Consider the following 21513-nt stretch of genomic DNA (forward strand, 5'->3'; position numbering starts at 1 on the left):
TAATGTATAATATGGTCATATAATAAGGTTTGGTCGGGAAAAAAACAAACTTATTGGTCCCTTAAGGCCCCGGAATTACATTTATTTCACAACGCGCGTTTTTTCGAAGTCCCTTTAAATGCCATTTAGGAGGCCCGGGGAGATGCTGCTAAGCACTCAATATGACCCCTGGGGACCCAAACGGTATGTGGGAAGCGCCCGAACCTCAAACGTTTCAAGTTTCTTAAAATGTAAAAATTAGCAAAAATCGCCCACCTATAATGCACACTTTTCGACCAAATTTGACCCGTTTTTTGGTTTTTTTTTTTAGATCTCCTCAAATTTTGGGGAATGTATAATATGGTCATATAATAAGGTTTGGTCGGAAAAAAACCAACTTATTGGTCCCTTAAGGCCCCGGAATTCCATTTATTTCACAACGCACGTTTTTTCGAAGTCCCTTTAAATGCAATTTAGGAGGTCGGGGAGATGCTGCTAATCACCCAATATGACTCATGGGGACCGAAAGGGTATGTGGGAAGCGCCCGGACCTCTAACGTTTCAAGTTTCTTAAAATGTAAAAATTAGCCAAAATCGCCCACCTATAATGCACACTTTTCGACCAAATTTGACCCGTTTTGTGGTTTTTTTTTTTTAAATCTCCTTAAATTTTGGGGAATGTATAATATGGTCATATAATAAGGTTTGGTCGGGAAAAAATCAACTTATTGGTCCCTTAAGGCTCCGGAATTCCATTTATTTCACAACGCGCGTTTTTTCGAAGTCCCTTTAAATGCCATTTAGGAGGCCGGGGAAATGCTGCTAAGCACCCAATATGACCCCTGGGACCCATAGGGTATGTGGGAAGTACGCGGACCTCTAACGTTTCAAGTTTCTTAAAATTTAAAAATTAGCCAAAATCGCCCACCCAATGCACACTTTTCGACCAAATTTGACCCGTTTTGTGGTATTTTTTTAGATCTTCTCAAATTTTGGATAATGTATAATATGGTTATATAATAAGGTTTGGTCGGGAAAAAACCAACTTATTGGTCCCTTAAGGCCCGGAATTCCATTTATTTCACAACGCGCGTTTTTTCGAAGTCCCTTTAAATGCCATTTAGGAGGCCGGGGAGATGCTGCTAAGCACCCAATATGACTCCTGGGGACCGAAAGGGTATGTGGGAAGCGCCCGGACCTCTAACGTTTCAAGTTTCTTAAAATGTAAAAATTAGCCAAAATCGCCCACCCATGCACACTTTTCGACCAAATTTGACCCTTTTTGTGGTTTTTTTTTTAAATCTCCTTAAATTTTGGGGAATGTATAATATGGTCATATAATAAGGTTTGGTCGGGAAAAAACCAACTTATTGGTCCCTTAAGGCCCCGGAATTCCATTTATTTCACAACGCGCGTTTTTTCGAAGTCCCTTTAAATGCCATTTAGGAGGCCGGTGAAATGCTGCTAAGCACCGAATATGACCCCTGGGACCCATAGGGTATGTGGGAATTGCCCGGACCTCTAACGTTTCAAGTTTCTTAAAATTTAAAAGCTAGCCAAAATCACCCATCACACTTTTCGACCAAATTTGACCCGTTTTGTGGTTTTTTTTTAGATCTCCTCAAATTTTGGGGAATGTATAATATGGTCATATGATAAGGTTTGGTCGGAAAAAAATCAACTAATTGGTCCCTTAAGGCCCCGGAATTCCATTTATTTCACAACGCGCGTTTTTTCGAATTCCCTTTAAATGCCATTTAGGAGGCCGGGGAGATGCTACTAAGCACCCAATATGACCCCTGGGGACCCAAAGGGTATGTGGGAAGCGCCCGAACCTCTAACGTTTCAAGTTTCTTAAAATGTAAAAATTAGCCAAAATAGCCCACCTAATGCACACTTTTCGACCAAATTTGACCCGTTTTGTGGGTTTTTTTAGATCTCCTCAAATTTTGGGGAATGTATAATATGGTCATATAATAAGGTTTGGTCGGAAAAAAACCAACTAATTGGTCCCTTAAGGCCCCGGAATTCCATTTATTTCACAACGCGCGTTTTTTTGAAGTCCCTTTAAATGCCATTTAGGAGGCCGGGGAGATGCTGCTAAGCACCCAATATGACCCCTGGGGACCCAAAGGGTATGTGGGAAACGCCCGGACCTCTAACATTTCAAGTTTCTTAAAATGTAAAAATTAGCCAAAATTGCCCACCTATAGTGCACACTTTTCGACCAAATTTGACCCGTTTTGTGGGTTTTTTTTAGATCTTCTCAAATTTTAGATAATGTATAATATGGTCATATAATAAGGTTTGGTCGGGAAAAAAACAAACTTATTGGTCCCTTAAGGCCCCGGAATTCCATTTATTTCACAACGCGCGTTTTTTCGAAGTCCCTTTAAATGCCATTTAGGAGGCCCGGGGAGATGCTGCTAAGCACCCAATATGACCCCTGGGACCCATAGGGTATGTGGGAAGTGCCCGGACCTCTAACGTTTCAAGTTTCTTAAAATTTAAAAATTAGCCAAAATCACCCACCTATAATGCACACTTTTCGACCAAATTTGAACCGTTTTGTGGTTTTTTTTTAAATCTCCTCAAATTTTGGGGAATGTATAATATGGTCATATAATAAGGTTTGGTCGGAAAAAAACCAACTAATTGGTCCCTTAAGACCCCGGAATTCAATTTATTTTACAACGCGCGTTTTTTCGAAGTACCTTTAAATGCCATTTAGGAGGCCGGGGAGATGCTGCTAAGCACCCAATATGACCCCTGGGGACCCAAAGGGTATGTGGGAAGCGCCCGGACCTCTAACGTTTCAAGTTTCTTAAAATGTAAAAATTAGCCAAAATCGCCCACCTATGCACACTTTTCGACCAAATTTGACCCGTTTTGTGGTTTTTTTTTTAGATCTGCTCAAATTTTGGGGAATGTATAATATGGTCATATAATAAGGTTTTGTCGGGAAAAAACCAACTTATTGGTCCCTTAAGGCCCCGGAATTCCATATATTCTGCAACACGTGTTTTTTCAAAAATCCCTTTAAATTCTATTTAGGAGGCCGAGGAGATGCTTCTAAGCACCCAATATGACCCCCCGAGAACCCATGAAGTATGTGGGAAGCGCTAGGACCCCTAACGTTTCCCATTTCCTAAAATGTAAAAATTAGCAAAATCGCCCACCTTATGCACACTTTTTGACCAAATTTGACCGACTTTGTGGATTTTTTTTGGATCTCATCAAATTTTGGGGAATGTTTAATATGGTCATATAATAAAGCTTGGTCGGGAAAAAAACCAACTTAATGGTACCTTAAGGCCCCAGAATGTCATTTATTCTACAACGCGCGTTTTTTCGAAGTCCCTTTGAATGCCATTTAGGAGGCCGGGGAGATGCTGCTAAGCACCCAATATGACTCCTGGGGACCGAAAGGGTATGAGGGAAGCGCCCGGACCTCTAACGTTTCAAGTTTCTTAAAACGTAAAAATTAGCCAAAATCGCCTACCTATAATGCACACTTTTCGACCAAATTTGACCCGTTTTGTGGTTTTTTTTTTATGATCTCCTTAAATTTTGGGGAATGTATAATATGGTAATATAATAAGGTTTGGTCGGGAAAAAACCAACTTATTGGTCCCTTAAGGCACCGGAATTCCATTTATTCCACAACGCGCGTTTTTTCGAAGTCCCTTTAAATGCCATTTAAGAGGCCGGAGAGATGCTGCTAAGCACCCAATATGACCCATGGGGACCCATAGGGTATGTGGAAAGTGCCCGGACCTCTAACGTTTCAAGTTTCTTAAAATTTAAAAATTAGCCAAAATCACCCACCTATGCACACTTTTCGACCAAATTTGACCCGTTTTGTGGTTTTTTTTTAGATCTCCTCAAATTTTGGGGAATGTTTAATATGGTCATATAATAAGGTTAAGTCCGGAAAAAACCAACTTATTGGTCCCTTAAGGCCCCGGAATTCCATTTATTTCACAACGCGCGTTTTTTCGAAGTCCCTTTAAATGCCATTTAGGAGGCCGGGGAAATGCTGCTAAGCACCCAATATGACCCCTGGGACCCATAGGGTATGTGGGAAGTGCCCGGACCTCTAACGTTTCAAGTTTCTTAAAATTTAAAAATTAGCCAAAATCGCACACCTATAATGCACACTTTTCGACCAAATTTGACCCGTTTTGTGGTTTTTTTTTAGATCTCCTCAAATTTTGGGGAATGTTTAATATGGTCATATAATAAGGTTTGGTCGGGAAAAAAACCAACTTATTGGTCCCTTAAGGCCCCGTATTTCCATTAATTCCACAACGCGCATTTTTTCAAAAATCCCTTTAAATTCCATTTACGAGGCCGAGGAGATGCTTCTAAACACCCAATATGACCCCCGGGGACCCATAGGGTATGTGGGAAGCGCCCGGACCTCTAACATTTCAAGTTTCCTAAAATGTAAAAATTAGCCAAAATTGCCCACCTAAAGCACACTTTTCGACCAAATTTGACCCGTTTTGTGGTTTTTGTTAGATCTCCTCAAATTTTGGGGAATGTTTAATATTTTCTATAACAAGGTTTGGTTTGGAAAATACCAACTTATTGTTCCCTTAAGGTCCCGAAATGCCCTTTAAATTCCATTTAAGAGGCCGGGGAGATGCTTCTAAGCACCCAATATGACCCCCCGGGAACCCATGAAGTATGTGGGAAGCGCCCTGAGCTTTAACGTTTTTCGTTTCCTAAAATGTAAAATTAGCCAAAATCGCCCACTTAATGCACACTTTTTGACCAAATTTGACCAATTTTGTGGATTTTTTTTGATCTCCTCAAATGTTGGGGAATGTTTAACATGGTCATATAACAAGGTTGGTCGGTAAAAAACAAACTTATTGGTCCCTTAAGGCTCAGAAATGCCATTTATTCTGCAACGCGCGTTTTTTCAAAAGTCCCTTTAAATGCCATTTAGAAGGGCGAGGAGATGCTTCTAAGCACCCAATATCACTCCCGGGGACCCATAGGGTATGTGGGAAGCGCTCGGACCTCTAACATTTCAAGTTTCCTTAAATGTAAAAAGTTGCCGAAATCGCCCACCTAATGCACACTTTTCGACCAAATTTGACCCATTTTGTGGATTTTTTTAAAATCTCCTCAAATTTTGGGTACTGTTTAATATGGTCATATAACAAGGTTTGATCGGGAAAAACCAACTTAGTGGTCCCTTAAGGCCCTAGCATGCCATTTATTCTGCAACTTGCGTTTTTTCAAAGTCCCTTTAAATTCCATTTAGGAGGCCGAGGAGATGTTTCTAAGCACCCAATATTACCTGTCGGGAACCCATGAAGTATGTTGGAAGCGCTCGGGCCTCTAACGTTTCCCGTTTCCTAAAATGTAAAAATTAGCAAAATCGCCCACCTAATGCACACTTTTAGATCAAATTTGACCCACTTTGTGGATTTTTTTGGATCTCCTCATATTTTGGTGAATGTTTAATATGGTCATACAACAAGGTTTGGTCGGGAAAAAACCATATTATCAGTCCCTTAAGGCCCTGGAATGTCATTTAGTACGCAACGCGCGTTTTTTCAAAAGTCCCTTTAAATGCCCTTTGGAGGCCGAGGAGATGCTTCTAAACACTCAAATAACCCTCGGGGACCCATGGGGTATGTGGGAAGCGTCTGGACCTCTAACGTTTTCCGTTTCCTAAAATTTAAAAATGTACCAAAATCGCCCACCTAATGCACATTTTGTGACCAAATTTGACCCACTTTGTGGATTTTTATTTGGATCTCCTCATATCTCTAAATTTTGTGGACTTTTCTGTCTTACTGTCTATACCAGTTCAGTGACTTTTTGTACCACTTAAGTGCTTTGTTAAATGAGCAGAAGTTCTGAAACCTGAATCGCATTTCAGATGCTGTCATTTTAGATTTATATTAAAGAATTTCAGACAAGATTTAGAGAAATGATTTTGATAACAAAATGAGCATATACTTTATACCCAAATTCTTATATGAGACTGTCCTCACCATCAACTGATGATGAGATCAGTTCACACTTGCGAATTTAGGTATGTTACTTCTATAGTTTAGACATGTTAATTTTTTTTTTTAATAATTTTAGAGGAGGTATTTTTTTTAGTTTAGGTATGTTACTTCTATAATTTAGACATGTTACTTTTTTTTATAATTTTAGATGAGATACTTTTTTAGATTAGGTATGTTACTTCTATAGTTTAGACATGTTACTTTTTTTTTTATACGGAATAGTTTTAGGGGAGGTACATTTTTAGTTTAGGTATGTTACTTTTATAATTTAGACATTTACTTTTTTCTCTTTTTTTTTATTTATAATTTTAGAGGAGGTACTTTTTTACGTTTAGGTATGTTACTTCTATAGTTTAGATCTGTTACTTTTTTTATATATATATATAGTTTTAGGGAGGTACGCTATTGGTTTCGCGCTCGTCTCACCATCAAGTTGATGGTGTGACTGGTCTCACAGGAGACGCGCTGTACTTTATAAGGGCTAAAAGAATTCATGTACTGCTTGCCAAATCTTCTGAAACAAATAAATGTATCAAAATCAAAGAATCAGAGATTCAGAGACGTACTAAAATTTCCACCCATGAAAATACCTTGATTTTGACACTGTTAAAATTTCCACCCATGAAAAAACCTTGATTTTGACACTATTTAAGGTTTTAGTGGTTATACAATTAGCCCCACGCTTTTGTGATTAATAGTTAATGACAAGTTGACCACCAATCAACCTTAAACCACAATCAGTTTAACCAGGTGTGTGATAGTGTGTGCATTGTGCATGATAATTCATTTGTCTTTAAACTCGACCTTTAACCTTAAAACAATAAGGATCCTCTGTATTCTCCTTTGAAAAACAAATTGTGACTTTAGAGTTTAAAGCAAGTACTTGAACTTCAACTCAGATCAGAAAAACTATGTACAGTTCATTAGCCATGCAGTTTCTGTATCTGCAGACTACAGGTACTGCACATAAAAATGGCTTAATGCAAAAATTAAAGGTCAATAAAGCTCCTAAATTTGAGTTACATAGAAGAAAATCAACAAGCTTTCTTGTTCTATCCAATAAGGGCATTGAGAGGCAGTCTAAGGGTGTGATTCCCAGAAAACAGACCCATTTAGATCCTACCCTTCTAACAGAGGCCTATAACAGCTGCAGAAAAATCTGTGCTCAGAATTCTACAAGCTATTATCTGGGTATATGGTTTCATCACCCTGGCCTTTTACCTATCTTGTTCCATTCTACTTCTTATGATTCTTAATTCATGCATTTTTGTTTTGAATCTTGGTACAGGAAGTTTGCTGTTGACTGAAGAAAGGAAGAAAGCAATATGGGCTATATATGGTGCAGTCTCCCACTCTCCCTATATCTGTTAAATTACTTTACACAAGATTTTGCTGATAATTACTATGATGCCCTGGTTAACAGCTTGGACCCACAGGATTGATGAGCTAGTGGATGGTCCAAATTCCCGTCTCACGGACTCAGCTGTGTTGGATAGCTGGGAAAAGAGGCTCGAGGATATCTTTGATGGACGCCCTCATGACAAAATTGATGCCGCTTTGGCTGACACTGTCCAACGATTTCCCCTTGACATCAAGGTAGTTTTCCTTAGATTTCTTGTTGCTTTTTTTTTCCTGTTAGTTTTGCTACACTAACTTACATTTCTTGACAAATAGCCGTTCAAAGACTTGATGAAAGGAATGAGAATGGACACGTGGAAAAAACGCTATGAGAACTATGAAGAGCTTGAACTGTATTGCTACTATGTATCAGGAACTGGTGGGTTAATGACTATTCCGATAGCAGGAATTTCACCAGAGTTTGCAAGTTCCACAGAAAGCGTTTATAAAGCCGCTCTTTCCTTGGGTACTGCTTTCCAACTGACTAACATCCTAAGAGATGTAGAAGAAGAGTAAGGCCCTGTTCTTTTTGGCTTATTTTCAGTTTCATAACTTATTTTTCGGTTCAGTTCAGTTCAGTTCAGTTAAGTTCCGCTCAGTTCAGTTCAGTGAACTAATAGTGCCTATTTTTTTCAATGTAGTGCTTTAAGGGGGAGAGTGTACCTTCCACAAGACGAGCTCAGAGAGTTTGGACTAACAGACAAGGACATTTTCTCAAAGAATGTCTCAGAGAAATGGAGGGAATTCACAAAGAAGCAGATAGTTAGGGCAAGATACTATTATGATCTAGCAGAACAAGGTGTTTCTCAGCTAAACAGCGAAAGTAGGTGGCCGGTGTGGGCGTCATTGATGCTATATCGAGCAATCTTGGACAGGATAGAGAGAAACAATTACGACAACTTAACAAAGCGAGCAAAATTAGGGAATGCTGAGAAACTTATGTTGCTGCCATTAGCTTATGCGAAAGCCACAGGGTGGTAGTACCCAAGAACAGAACCAGTGCATTAGTGCTAATTAAACACTGATTATGTTGTTCATAAGAAAAGTTTCATGGTAAACTCTTTGATCATTGTAATACTAATTGAGTAATTGCACATATGATTAAGTTAAGACAGGAAGTAATAGCATTGTTGTATTATATCATGGTCAAAGAAGACTATTATTAACCAGAAATGAACACAAAATGGAGCTAATTTTTCACATTAAAACAACCAAAAATATCAAAGTCTAGAAAACAGAGACGTACTGAAACTTCTACCAGTGAAAATGATGCTGATTTTGACAATTTTTTAGTGGTTATCAGTAAATTTAGCCCCACTCTTTAAAGAATGTAGTTAGATAACAACCAATCAAGATCAAATCATCCAAACTTTCCTCCTTTTTTCTTCTAACAAATGAAACCAAATTTGGTAAGAATGTAACCAAGTAGATATCCCTTTTAAATCCTATGTATATAAATAGTATAAAACATCAAATAAAAAAAATTACCCTTTAAAGAAATCACTGAAATATGAACAACTATTCATTAGAGTTGCAGTTCCTGCACCTGAAGCCTGCTAAACTTGGCCGAACCTCGTTGATTCGAAAATCGAGAAGCAACCCGAGAAGCGCCCTTGTTCTATCCGATAAAGGCGTTGATCCTCTCGTTGAATTAAAAATCAAACAAGTTATTGAGAGGCAGTTTAAGGGTTTCATATCATTATCCAAGAAAGAAACACAGTTTGATCCTGCTCTTCTTAAAGAGGCTTATGAAACTTGTAAACAAATCTGTTCTGAACGTTCTACCACCTACTATCTAGGTAGTTTTCACCTCTTAATACTATTTTACTACTTAATTAAGCATCTTAGTTCGGGTTTTTTTGTTTTGTTTTTTTCAATTTTCGAGTCTGATGGAAAATGGTTCAGGAAGTTTGCTGATGACTGAAGAAAGAAAGAAAGCAGTTTGGGCAGTCTATGGTATGTTTGTCTCCCTAACTTAACCAAACACACTGTAACAAAAAGATCAAGATTCCAAATAAGGATCAAAGAACAGAATTTGGCTGAAATATTTAGACCAATGATTCATAAATTAATCAAACACTCTGTAACAAAAAGATAAAGATTCCTAATATGGATCAAATTATAGAATTTGGCTGAAATATTTAGACAAATGCTTCATTATCCCTAACCTGCAGCTTGGGGGCAAAGGACAGATGAGTTAGTAGATGAGAAACTCGCAAGCGAGGCTGAGTTAGATAGCTGGGAAAAGAAGCTTGAAGACATCTTCAATGGTTGTCCTCAAGATATAGCAGACACTGCTTTAGCTGACAGTGTTCAGAGATTTCCCCTTGACATTGAGGTTTCTCCTGCACAACTTTTCTCCTAGACTCTTCCTTTTACGGCTCTGTTTGGTTTGGTATAAAACGTTTGAAGTACAAAATGATTTTCCATGGAAAACAAACACAGTTCCAAACTATTTTTCCTTTGTTTTTCCACCTTCGAAAGAGCTATGAAAAATTGTTTTTCATAAACTTGACAAACCAAACAACGTAAAATGATTGAAAAGGGGAAAATCGTATTCCATGAAAACGTTTTACACTCTACCAAACGGAGCCTTACCACTGTTATTCTTCTTGGCTTTTTTTTTTGACAATAATTTACTTTTTTCTTGGTGATTAGCCTTTCAAAGATTTGCTCAAAGGGATGAGAATGGACACATGGAAAACTCGTTACGAGAACTACGAAGAGCTTATACTGTACTGCTACTATGTAGCTGTAACAGGTTGCTTAATGGCTCTCCCTATAGCAGGAATTTCACCAGAATCTGACACTTCTACTGAAAGCATTTACAATGCAGTCGTTTGCTTAGGAATCGGAAACCAGCTAACTAACATCCTCAGAGATGTAGCAGAAGAGTAAACTCTAAATTTTATACTTATTACTCCATAATTAGGGTTAAAAATCAGCTGATTAACATCCTCAGATATGTAGCAGAAGAGTTAAACTCTCTACTTATTGCTCCATAAATCAGCTGATTAACATCCTCAGACTCTACTTATTACTCCATAATTAGGGTTAAAAATCAGCTGATTAACATCCTCAGAGATGTAGCAGAAGAGTAAACTCTAAATTCTCTACTTATTACTCCATAATTAGGGTTAAAAATCAGCTGATTAACTCTCAGATATGTTTGTTTCTTTGATTCAGTGCTTCTAGGGGGAGAGTGTACCTTCCACAAGACGAGCTAAGAGAGTTTGGGTTGACAGACGATGATATATTGTCCGGGAATGTCACAGAGAAATGGCGGGAATTCACGAAGATGCAGATAAAGAGAGCAAGATACTATTACGATCAAGGAGAGTATATTGCTTCTCAGCTAGACATCGCCAGTAGGTGGCCGGTATGCAACATACTAACTCATATAAAAAAAACGTAATATCACTATGAATCTAGCAATATATATCACTATGAATATACTGCTTCATCACACATATAAAAAAAACACATAATATCACTATGAATACATCAATATATACTTGTATATTCTAAGAGAAGAATCGAAGTTTGTACTCAGAACCAGAGAGAGTAATCGCAAACATATATGTAAAGATGGCGGTGGGCCGGGCCACAAGTTCAAAAAAATAAAAGCCATGCCCAAGACAAGAAAAAAGCACGGCCAGGCACGAGCACGAAGTCGTGGGGCGTGTGCCACATTTTTTGGAAAAAGAACGACAAGGCATAAAACTATGGCCGAGGACTGACCCGCCCCGGCATAAAAAACGTGGCCCAAGACACGAAAAAAGCACGGTCCGACACGAAGTCGTGGGCCGCATTTATTTGAAAAAAGAATGACAAGGCACAGCACGAGGGCCCGGCCCGACAGCCCGATGCAGAGTGGATGGGCCAGTTCAGGCACATGACCCTTGGACTCGGCCCAAATCCTGACCCATCCCGGCCCACCTCCATCTTTAAGTATATGGTTTTTCTCACCCCAAAAGAATGTTACTGCTAAAGACTGAAAGACTAAACTTAATCAGCATATCATGCATAAACTGATACATACTACTGACTGACAAAACTGAGGGGTTGTTAAATTTGATTAAACCTAGGTGTGGGCATCAATGCTGTTGTACCGGAAGATATTGGATAAAATAGAGGCAAACAATTACGACAACTTAACCACACGAGCTAAAGTCGGGAACACGGAGAAGCTGCTAACGCTGCCACTAGCTTACGGCAAAGCCATGGGTTGGTGTCCAGAAAAGGTCGTCCCTCGTTGATTAATCTCACTAATCCACCAACACAAAGTTCCATTTACATATGTACTGTCAACTCTTGTGAAACATCAGATGTATCAAAATCAAGGAATCAGAGACGTACTAAAATTTCCACCCATGAAAATAACATTGATTTTCAGCTTTTGACACAGATAAGGTTTTAGTGGTTGTACATTAAGCCCCGCGATTTTAAGATTAAACCATGCACAATAATCCCACAGGTTTAACATTAAAACTAAAAGGATCCTCCTATTTCCTTTGAAAAACAAAACCAAGCACTTCAACTTCAACTCAGCAACTAAGGTATGAACTACTTAGGTAGTGTTCTCTTCACCTGAATTTCACTTATCTTATCTTATTTTATTAGCCCTGAACTTATCTTATTTTATCTTATCTTATCTTATTGACCTTTATCTTATCTTATCTGAACTTATTGACCCTTATCTTATCTTATCTTATTAACCCTTATCTTATCTTATTGACCTTTATCTTATTGAAACTTATAGTATTACTTTATGTAATATTTATCTCACCTTATCTTATCTTATCTTATCTTATTGGCCCTGAACTTATCTTATCTTATCTTATTGACCCTGAACTTATCTTATCTTATCTTATCTTATTGGCCCTGAACTTATCTTATTTTATCTTATCTTATTTTATCTTATCTTATCTTATCTTATCTTATTAGACCTGAAATAAGTGAAAATAAGGTGAAGAGAACAGAGCCTTACTATTCATTAGGGTTCCAAAATCAAAATCAAAGCTTCCTTGTTCTATCCAATAAGTGTTTTGATCCTCTTTCTGAACAAAAAATCCGAAAAGTGTTTCATTACCAGGAAAGAAAACCAGTTTCATCATATTCCTTCTTAAAGATGCCATTTTGTTGGTAATTGTTTGCCTCTATTTTATCCAGTATATATTGTACCAGAAATTACTGGATAAATAGAGGCAAACAATTACCAACAACTTGACGAAACAAGTAAAATTTGGGAGTACAAAGAGGACTGCTTAAGCGTTTACGCTTATGCTAAAATTATGGATTCAATAAAAATGCCAAAGGAAACATTATTATGCAGCACTGCAGCAGGGCCCTATGCAGTATGCACCATGTGCACCATTATTCAGCTCCAAAACCAACCTTGCTAGGCTGGCCCGAGATATGGCACGAAAAAAGCACGGCCTTCCCAGCAGGTTGTGGGCCATATGTAGGGGTCGGGGCTGATTTTTTTGAGGAAAACACGACAAAACACATTTCATTGATTGAAATTAGGCCTAGGAACGAGGCCCGAGGGCACATGGGCTTTTTGTTGTGTCCAGGCCGCCTTTTCAAAAAAATTGGTACGGCCCAGTCTAGCACGGAACAAGCGGGCTTAGTGTGGACGTTCAAGTCAAGATATGTGGGCTTAGCACAGAGCACAACCCGGTACGCCTACAGCCATCGTTTGCTGTGGCACACTGCTTCAGTAACTATAATTATTTGGGTAATAATTAAGATACACTCAACTTTGCCACAAAATTGCAGCTACACTTTTCTTTGGATCAGCTTTTTCGATCAACTTCGAATGTTCAGCTACATAATGCAAACGCAAACGAACTACAATCTCTCTTCAACATAGACTATTCCACCATTATAAACCGCGATTGATAGGCTTTGGGCACTACACGCACGGGTACTGGGCATTTTACTACACAATTCATCCTTTAATTGATTAAGACAGCAGTATTACAAAAGTGAAACTGATGCAGAACTTTAAAAACTAGTCTAAAACACAGAATTCTTGGGCGAGATTGTAAGTGAAGACGCTGACCCGGGAAACTTGAAAATAGATGAAAATGCAGGCACTAATACAGAATTCTTGGGACTAATTGGGGGAAAAAATTATATAAAGCACCCATTGAAATAGGAAATTAACTATTTGTCTCTCTACAAGAACCCCCTGCCAACCAAACAACCATTCTTCTACATTGAATAAACAAAAAAAATTAGAAGACAATATTAAAAAAAAAAAGGCCAAAAAAGGACCGAGAAAAGCAAAGAAAATTGGCGTTAAAGATACCACAATGTTTTGCTGGAAATCGGTACATATCCCTCCTACAAAGCTCCGTAGACTCCTCTCTTTCGCGAAATTCACCATAATAATCTAGAAGCATCAAGTCAAAACAAGATTTTATCTGCTGTATTTATCACATTGTGATTAGCAATCCATTCATCACCATATATAGGAGAATGACTAACAACCGCTAATCCATGTAACAGCGCTCAATAACTTAGGGTCGGGTCAGGTCAGGTAGGAGGCTTTCCACCACCACAAACCATCTCGTCATTGGCTACTTCAAATCACAGGAAATAATCAGGTGTCCTCCGGGTCACATCGGGCTCCCCTCTTCTTGGAGCGGGCTCAAACTGCAATATTATAGTTTAAACTATCAAGCACCTACCCATACACATCTATCTACAGCAATCACTAAGACAGCAGCCTAGACAATCACTCGTACAAGCTTATTTATTTATACCGTACATCGCATGTGATAAGATCTCAGAAACTAAGACTGTTTGGTAGGGTGTAAATGAAAACGATTTTCCCCTTATACAATTCATTTTACGTTGTTTGGTTAGACAAGGGATGAAAAATAATTTTCCATAACTCCCTCAAAGGTGGAAAAACCTTTTTTCCATTTGAAAGGGAGGGAAAACGCTTTTCCACCTTACCTCTCTCTCCCTTCTTCCCTCAATCCTCACCATCTTCTCATTTTCTTTTAAGGAACCAAACAAAGGAAAACTAATTTGGAATTGTGTTTTCCCTTGGGAGTTTTCTGTGGAAAATCATTTTGCACCATAAACGTTTTACACCAGGCCAAACGGAGCATAAGCAATGCATACCTGAATAAATGTGTGGCCTTTGCAGTCATCAACTTCCAGAATGGATGCCATATTTCCACAACGATAACAGTAGTTAGGAGCACTAAAAATTGTCACCACTTTTTGGTCCTGAGAAAGGATAAAAGAAATTCAACCACGTATCGATAAAATAAAAACTCAGACAGAAAAATAAGCAAAAAATTGAACTATAAGATGAAGATATTGTCACCCACATGTGCCCAGTTGAATCCCTCCATCACCAGTTGGTGAGCTCTGGCAATCAGCTTTAGGTTATTGGTGTGGTTAAATTGATCAGATATGTCCTGCATAAAGAATCAGAACAATCAGAAAGTTCCAAGAAAATGATAAGAAGCAGAATAAGCAAAAAGAGGCTGGAAAATATACTTGGCCAAAAGTGTATCCAGCTCCCCTGGGTGATATACCCCAACCACAACGGTCATCAGGGTCAGACCACAAGAGATCACACATAGGTCCCTCGTGGGGGACTTCTTGGACACGATCGAAATTCCGTATATTATCAAGAGTTTCAATGGACGGCGACAATCCACCGTGAAGACAAAATATTTCAGATTCCACCTACCAACATAAAAGAAAAAAAGAATGAGACATTTAAAGACATGTCAGCACCTAAAACAACAAACAAGGTAATATAAAATTAAAACAGATGAGCATAAAGCAAAAACAAATTACAGAAGTGTGCTCACCAATGCAGTCAGAGGAAAATAATCAAACAAATCTGTGAAGGTCTTCCAGACATTGGCATTTCCATACCTGTAAAGCAAGGGAAATTCAAGCATACATAAGTTTGTGTTCGCAAACTGCAGGGTTAAACTTACTAATAAAACAATCAAAATTTTACATGTTACTTGTGCATAACCTTCCCAAGACAAAATTCTAAATCCTTGTGTTACTGCTCTCAGAACACTGCTAGTCCTAGTCCCAACTTTTAACCACTCGCACAACAGCAAACAAGATAGTACTAATTACAAGAAAAACAAATAAAGATGGAGCAAGTCAGCAATTAGAATACAAAGTGATTGGGTTACAACTGATAGGTAACACCAATTTATGGAACCCACCCAACCATGACATAAATTCCATCGTCCAGCCTTTAAACAATCTCCTGCACTTTAAGGCCCAAAGAAACAAGGCTTTCATCTGCCACATGGCCCGCTTCCAACTTGATAGAGCGTCAACATATAGCTGAACATGCCCTAGATGGCAAGTCTATGCCTCAAAACCATCATGCGCCGTCGCATGAATTACCCATCAGCACAAAGAAATAAAAGAAAAGTGTGGACAGGCTTTCGAAGATAAATTACAGAAAGTAATAAGTCATGCTTAACCAACTAACGAAAGGTGAAATGACAAGCAAATAAATCATAAGTCATTCGGGTGATTTCACACAAGGTAGGTACTGCACCTACAAGCAAATAAATTGGCATATTGATAGTTCTGTTACAATCATCTCCATGAAAAGAATTTCTCTAATCAGAATTGTCTAACTAAAAGCATGGAGTTCCTCAAACAACAAAAGCCATAGTCATCTGAATACAGACTAAATAGAATTTGAGGGTTAGATACTCACTTCCGTAGGCATTCATCATAGAACCCATAAACTTGAGTAATCTGTCAAAAAGCACCACCAAAGAAAATCATATTAACACAATAAATTAGAAATGTCTAGTGAATAGTCTTTTGGTTGGAAATTAGAAATGGATGACCTACAGCAATGCAGAAACAACTCAAATCTAAACACTCAATAAGATGAAGACTTTTACCTGACGACTTTCATGATTGCCTCTAAGAATGGTGATCCTCTGGGAATAGCGGACTTTAAGTGCAACCAGGAGCTGAATAAGGAAACAATGTTCACAAAATCAACGTCCAACTCTACAGATTATCAAGTATCATCACAAGACACCCTCACATAATTTATAGAGTGAATTATACATATTATCTTAGAAACGGAAACCAATATCAGTGGTGGGCCTAGATATATCTGATAACTGTGGTCGTTACCAACAATCAGCGCGGACAATTGCCAGCCCAAAGTCATACACCGTAATCACCTAGGCAGACAGGGAAAGAAACCGATCCTACAATCACTATTTTATTTTTATTTTACTTTTAGAAGAATCACACAATCACTATCACTATCAAACATGCTAGCAAAGAGTCAAAAAAATACAACAAAGGTCATGTTACAGGTATAATCTGCTTTCTCATCAATTAAGAGAGGGAACAGTGATCCACTGCTCCATCACCACATATCAAGCAATTCGCTTGAAATTTAGTTCGTACAATAAACATTGAGGAAGGCTGTTTCCAACCCCATTTATCGCAACCCTCTCTCCTAAAATGCTTGAACCTTGCCTCTCCTTAAACTTTAAATTAGATCAGTAGCATGTACACAAATGAACACAACTTCTCTTGGATTATAAAAATATAGTTTTACAAAAACTCCTATTTAAGCAAATGACGATGAGCCTTCCAGTTAAATATTGTTTCTGCGATACGAATAAGCTTCCAACTGTCATCCTCACTAACACAAGCATGATATACAACAGAATGCTTTCCTGACTCACTATTATCTATTAATTTACTTCCAAACATAAGGCAAACTGAATAGTACTCACCGTTACAGTCTCCACTGAATAATATCCTCGGTCAACATAATCGCCCATAAATAAGTAATTTGTATCTGGACACTACAATCAAAAGGCAAAGTCAGTAACAATGGCAAAACTGCAATATAAATATAAGACCCAAAATACATACACACTCAATACAAGTACATTCACACCTAACATAGTTTAATCGGCTTGTTCAAAAGCATTATGATTTTCAACACAATATAAAAATTAATGAACTCCAAGTGTAAAATAAAATGTCCTTGACTAGAATTTTGTGTCAGTGTTATGTGAGAAGGGTTTTGTGTTCAAAAACAAATTAAAACTCTACCAACTACGGATAAGCTACCTCCTTGCATTTATAGCTGCATTGTGTTTTTTGCATGATAGACACAGTTAAAATCAACGGCCAATAGAACAAGGTGCCCCAACAGGATGCATACCTTCCCCCCAATACGAAAAAGCTCCGCGAGATCATGAAACTGCCCATGGATGTCACCACAAATTGTAACAGGACTTTTCACAGGCTGCATTTAGACAATATAAAACGAGGGTTAAAACAATATACTGGCATGACCATAAGCTAATCAGCAATGATTTTTATTAGGTAAAAGCAGTTTATAGGTAAGAGGGGCAATAAAGAAAGACAATATCCAATACAAGATACAGAATAATAAGTAATTCCACCCAAAAATAACATAGACACACACTAACAAGTGCCCAGGACAACATAAGCACATGGAAAACAAAACAGAATCCCACCATAACCCTATTACCCATAATTGTGTGAAGAGTAACAAGCAACTAAAGCATCATCCATGAACGTCAACAGACAGAAATAGATTACACTGTGTCCAAAAGACCCAAACTAAACCAACACTGAACATCAAGCAATGGCTGGTTTATGACTATGTCTGTTATCCCTCCGTCCCTAAAAGTATGCACCATTTTCCTTTTTGTGATGTATCTCAAAAAATGCTCCATTTCTTTAATAGTCACGTGTCCACTTACTTTATTCTCATTACAACTATTACATTCTTTATCAATTCCAAATTTCCAATTGACCAGACATTTGCAATATAAAACTGGAGTATACTTTTTGGGACTGAGGAAGTACTGGCAAGGATTGTCATCAAGCAAAATGCTAGTTCCTCGATCAAGTAACCAGATGAAAATGAAATACAGGCAAGAAACAAGAGTAATTCTACACAAAAGGTGACAAACAGACATCTTTCAGATTTTGAAGCAGCATAAATAGTTTGACATAATTAGAATCACTTTCAAGGAGCATTCAAGATCGCTGAAGAATAAGTTTAAATTGTTGGAATGAGGACAACAGCATAATAATCATAAAACTTTGACCATAGAAGTTGAACTCTTGTATAAATCGGAATTCAGTTGAACTTTTTAAAATCCATCCTTCAGAAACATGTACAACAAAAGTAGCCAACACGCACCAATATCACTTTCACACCACTACCAACAAGGCAACAACTGTAAGCTATCTGACATAGTATCAATAAGAAAAATAAACATGCAGTCGAAAACAAAAATAAAGCATGAAGACAGCACACCTGAACATTGCTTTCATCCATCAATATCTCCTTTGCCTTTTCACATAAGGTCCTAACCTGCACAGTGAAAGAAAGTAATTCAGGATGATACACCAACAATCAGGTGAACTGAATAACTAGAAAGAACTGTCAGCATCAAGAGCTATATAAAATACAGTAGTTGTGTTATACTCCGTATAAATAAATTGCCACAGCTTGTTTTACCAAAAGTATTCTCTCACCTACAACTCTAGGAGTATCTTTCACATGCAAGGCTAATGTCACTAACAATTCATCGGACAAATTACCTGGCTTGTAAAGAAAAGAAATATAAGAAAAGATATGACTGAATAGATCGGTCCCCTAGTGAGCCATGTTTACACGAAAGTACTTGCAACATATAAACATAGCATCAGGGCATCAAACACCATTACAATTACTGAATATTAAGAACTGTTCTGAAACAACGTAACATAGAACAAACAACCACCAATTGGAGGCAGAATTAATTTGCAAGTTGGAACGTGTTGGAGTACGACTCGATAAAACATGGATCCAATTTGTAAAATTTTCTTGATAACTTGAGTAAAGTATCCAGCAGATAAGCTGAGCAGAACATAACATGTAAGCCAGCCTCTTGTTTGTTTTCCAAGATCTTTTTCCATCGAATCACTCTTAATGCAATGAAGCTCTTGGGATGAGTACTTCCCTTTCCACCTAACTCCACATTCCTTCACCCAGACATGGCTTGATCTATGGATGTAAATAGAAGCCATTAATAAATTCAGATTATCGTCTTTGTCCACAATTCATCCCTTATCCATACACTTCAAATTGCCTTCTTTCTACCACTAATCCACCTAAATCCAAGAACAAAAAGCTCCTTCCACAAAACAAAAGCCAATCTACAGCCTTATCACCTCGTTATCCCCACAAATCAGTGACTAGCCATGCAAACACCTTTCAAGTACTTAAAAAATCAAAACTTGAAGATTATTGAGGATCATTAGCGGATCTAATTCAATAAAAATCAACAAACCCAGAACAAATCTTGCAACTTTCGAGCATTACCATATTACCGCAAACATTCGATACAAAAGCGGGAAAAGGCCGAATTAACAGATCACAATAGTTCTTGCCAAAAAGAATTAACCACAACAAACCAAATCCCTTAACATTCATCAAAAATACCCAGAAAAATCAAATCGATCTGGCACATTCCACTCAAATACCCAGAAAATTACAAAGAAAAGCAAGAAAAGGGGCGAGAATTGGAGAGAGAATTAAATCACCTCTTGCTCGGAGAGAGGCTTGCACTGCATGAGCTGTCCGATCTGCTCATCGAGATTGTGATGAGAGTTAGAAGGAACCGGATCGAAGCTCATCGTCGGAAACCCTAGAAACAGATCTTCTTCTTCTCCTTCCCCCTTTTCTCCTTCCTTGGCGACGTCAGCGTTGAAGAGAGAGAAAGTGAGAGAGAGAAAGGGGCAGAAATGGAGGAGAGAGAAAGTGAGAGATTAGAGATTATTCAGAATTTGGAGGAGAGAGAAAGAGAGAGAACAACGGTGGTGGTGGAAGATGGAGAAGGGAAGTACCAATTTGGAAAACCCTCGCTTTTCATCGATTACCACTCCTTTTTTATTTATTTCTTTTTTTTCGTAATTTATTAGTTGGAAAATAAAAATAAAAATAAATAAACTCATGAATTATTATTATTTATTAATATTGAGATTTTTTTTTGCGCTTGTAATTTTCAAAATATTTGGGCTTACTCGAAACTAGATATCGTGCCTTTTTGTGTCACTCGACTTCAAGTGCGTGAACAACACACCCAAGTTATTACTCAAACCAAAAAAATCTTGAGGTGAGTCAGTTTTGTATCTATTGAAAACTACTCCCTCCGTCCCGGAATACTTGACCTGTTTTCCTTATCGGGCCGTCCCTTAATACTTGACCTGTTTCTAAAAATGGAAATATTCTAACAATATTATATTATTTCTCACTCCACCCCTATTAACTCACCTACCCCCTACTCCATACAAAAAATAATTAAAAATTCAACCCCTACTCTCCCCCAACCCCACCTCTTAACCCACCTCCCACTAACTACATTAAAATATTACCCCACTATCAACTACTACCTATTAAATTAAATAAGTCAATTCAAGTCCCTTAAACTCTGTGCCGGTCAAACCGGGTCGAGTATTCCGGGACGGAGGGAGTATATTATTGTGAGAAGTTAATATATGTTAACCATTTTTATTTTATAGTACATTCGGTTTAAGTTCATTCGGATAGAGTAGGTTACGGAGTACATAATAGTGAGTCGTTGACTTTTGTTGAGTGGGGTAGTTTTGTGCACTTTTTGAAATAAAATAAGGTTATTGAAGGAACCATGAAGCATACTAGGTAAGTAATACTGAGAATTTAGTCTTATAATAGACATACTGACACCTGTTAATTAACAAATTGTGCTCAGTAGTATGTTAGCTAGATAGGAGGTGAATGGTATGACATGTGGTATAACGGTTTATTGTGATTATCATATAATCTTTTGTAAGAATTCATATAAATACAAAAAAGTTTTTGTTCGAAAAATAATTTTTAATCAGTCTAATTAATTTATTCACTAAGAATAAGGTAAATGTAACATGGCTAAATCCTCACGAGTCAAGAGTATGACAAATAATATCTATTATATGAACCTGTTTTAGTTATTAATTGAACCTAAATATTCTTATTTTTCTCTTAACATACTGAAAACTAACCAAAATT

General features: G+C 37.8%; 3 protein-coding genes across 4 annotated transcripts; 2 read left to right on the forward strand and 1 right to left on the reverse strand.

Moving 5' to 3' along the window:
• The first annotated feature begins 6767 nt into the window (after positions 1-6767).
• LOC110797344 (phytoene synthase 2, chloroplastic) lies at positions 6768-8550 on the forward strand. Its single transcript, XM_022002447.2, has 5 exons — positions 6768-7205; positions 7303-7353; positions 7438-7610; positions 7689-7924; positions 8054-8550. The coding sequence occupies exons 1-5, from the start codon at positions 6926-6928 to the stop codon at positions 8391-8393; spliced, it is 1080 nt and encodes a 359-aa protein (XP_021858139.1). The 5' UTR covers positions 6768-6925; the 3' UTR covers positions 8394-8550.
• A 234-nt stretch (positions 8551-8784) lies between these two features.
• Positions 8785-11824, forward strand: LOC110797345 (phytoene synthase 2, chloroplastic). 2 transcript variants are annotated; one of them, XM_022002448.2, is made up of 6 exons: positions 8785-9211; positions 9318-9368; positions 9587-9750; positions 10071-10306; positions 10599-10791; positions 11501-11824. In XM_022002448.2, the coding sequence occupies exons 1-6, from the start codon at positions 8923-8925 to the stop codon at positions 11669-11671; spliced, it is 1104 nt and encodes a 367-aa protein (XP_021858140.1). In that variant the 5' UTR covers positions 8785-8922; the 3' UTR covers positions 11672-11824. The 2 variants fall into 2 exon arrangements, with proteins under 2 accessions (XP_021858140.1, XP_056698896.1); XM_056842918.1 differs by having other exon boundaries at positions 9094-9211; positions 9322-9368.
• A 1639-nt stretch (positions 11825-13463) lies between these two features.
• Positions 13464-20356, reverse strand: LOC110797347 (serine/threonine-protein phosphatase PP2A catalytic subunit). The gene is made up of 11 exons (XM_022002450.2): positions 20031-20356; positions 18760-18816; positions 17629-17712; positions 17192-17263; positions 16334-16405; positions 16141-16181; positions 15257-15323; positions 14937-15128; positions 14765-14854; positions 14553-14660; positions 13464-14075 (listed from the first exon to the last, which is right to left on the reverse strand). Exons 1-11 carry the CDS (start codon positions 20121-20123, stop codon positions 14010-14012), a joined length of 942 nt encoding a protein of 313 aa, XP_021858142.1. The 5' UTR covers positions 20124-20356; the 3' UTR covers positions 13464-14009.
• Between the last annotated feature and the right edge of the window lie 1157 nt (positions 20357-21513).

This window comes from Spinacia oleracea, chromosome 4, assembly GCF_020520425.1.
Source record: "Spinacia oleracea cultivar Varoflay chromosome 4, BTI_SOV_V1, whole genome shotgun sequence".
In the NCBI taxonomy this organism is placed as follows: Eukaryota; Viridiplantae; Streptophyta; class Magnoliopsida; order Caryophyllales; family Amaranthaceae; genus Spinacia; species Spinacia oleracea.

Bases quoted from the DNA above. Each gene is read 5' to 3' on its own strand.
- LOC110797344 (XM_022002447.2), top strand. From the start codon at position 6,926: ATGTACAGTTCATTAGCCATGCAGTTTCTGTATCTGCAGACTACAGGT. The intron at 7,206-7,302 runs GTATATGGTTTC...ATCTTGGTACAG, and splicing joins TTCTACAAGCTATTATCTGG to GAAGTTTGCTGTTGACTGAA. The intron at 7,925-8,053 runs GTAAGGCCCTGT...TTTTCAATGTAG, and splicing joins CTAAGAGATGTAGAAGAAGA to TGCTTTAAGGGGGAGAGTGT.
- LOC110797345 (XM_022002448.2), top strand. From the start codon at position 8,923: ATGAACAACTATTCATTAGAGTTGCAGTTCCTGCACCTGAAGCCTGCT. The intron at 9,212-9,317 runs GTAGTTTTCACC...AAAATGGTTCAG, and splicing joins TTCTACCACCTACTATCTAG to GAAGTTTGCTGATGACTGAA. The intron at 10,307-10,598 runs GTAAACTCTAAA...TCTTTGATTCAG, and splicing joins CTCAGAGATGTAGCAGAAGA to TGCTTCTAGGGGGAGAGTGT.
- LOC110797347 (XM_022002450.2), bottom strand. From the start codon at position 20,123: ATGAGCTTCGATCCGGTTCCTTCTAACTCTCATCACAATCTCGATGAG. The intron at 18,817-20,030 runs GTGATTTAATTC...TTCACTGTGCAG, and splicing joins AGCCTCTCTCCGAGCAAGAG to GTTAGGACCTTATGTGAAAA. The intron at 15,324-16,140 runs GTGAGTATCTAA...CTTGCTTTACAG, and splicing joins TATGATGAATGCCTACGGAA to GTATGGAAATGCCAATGTCT.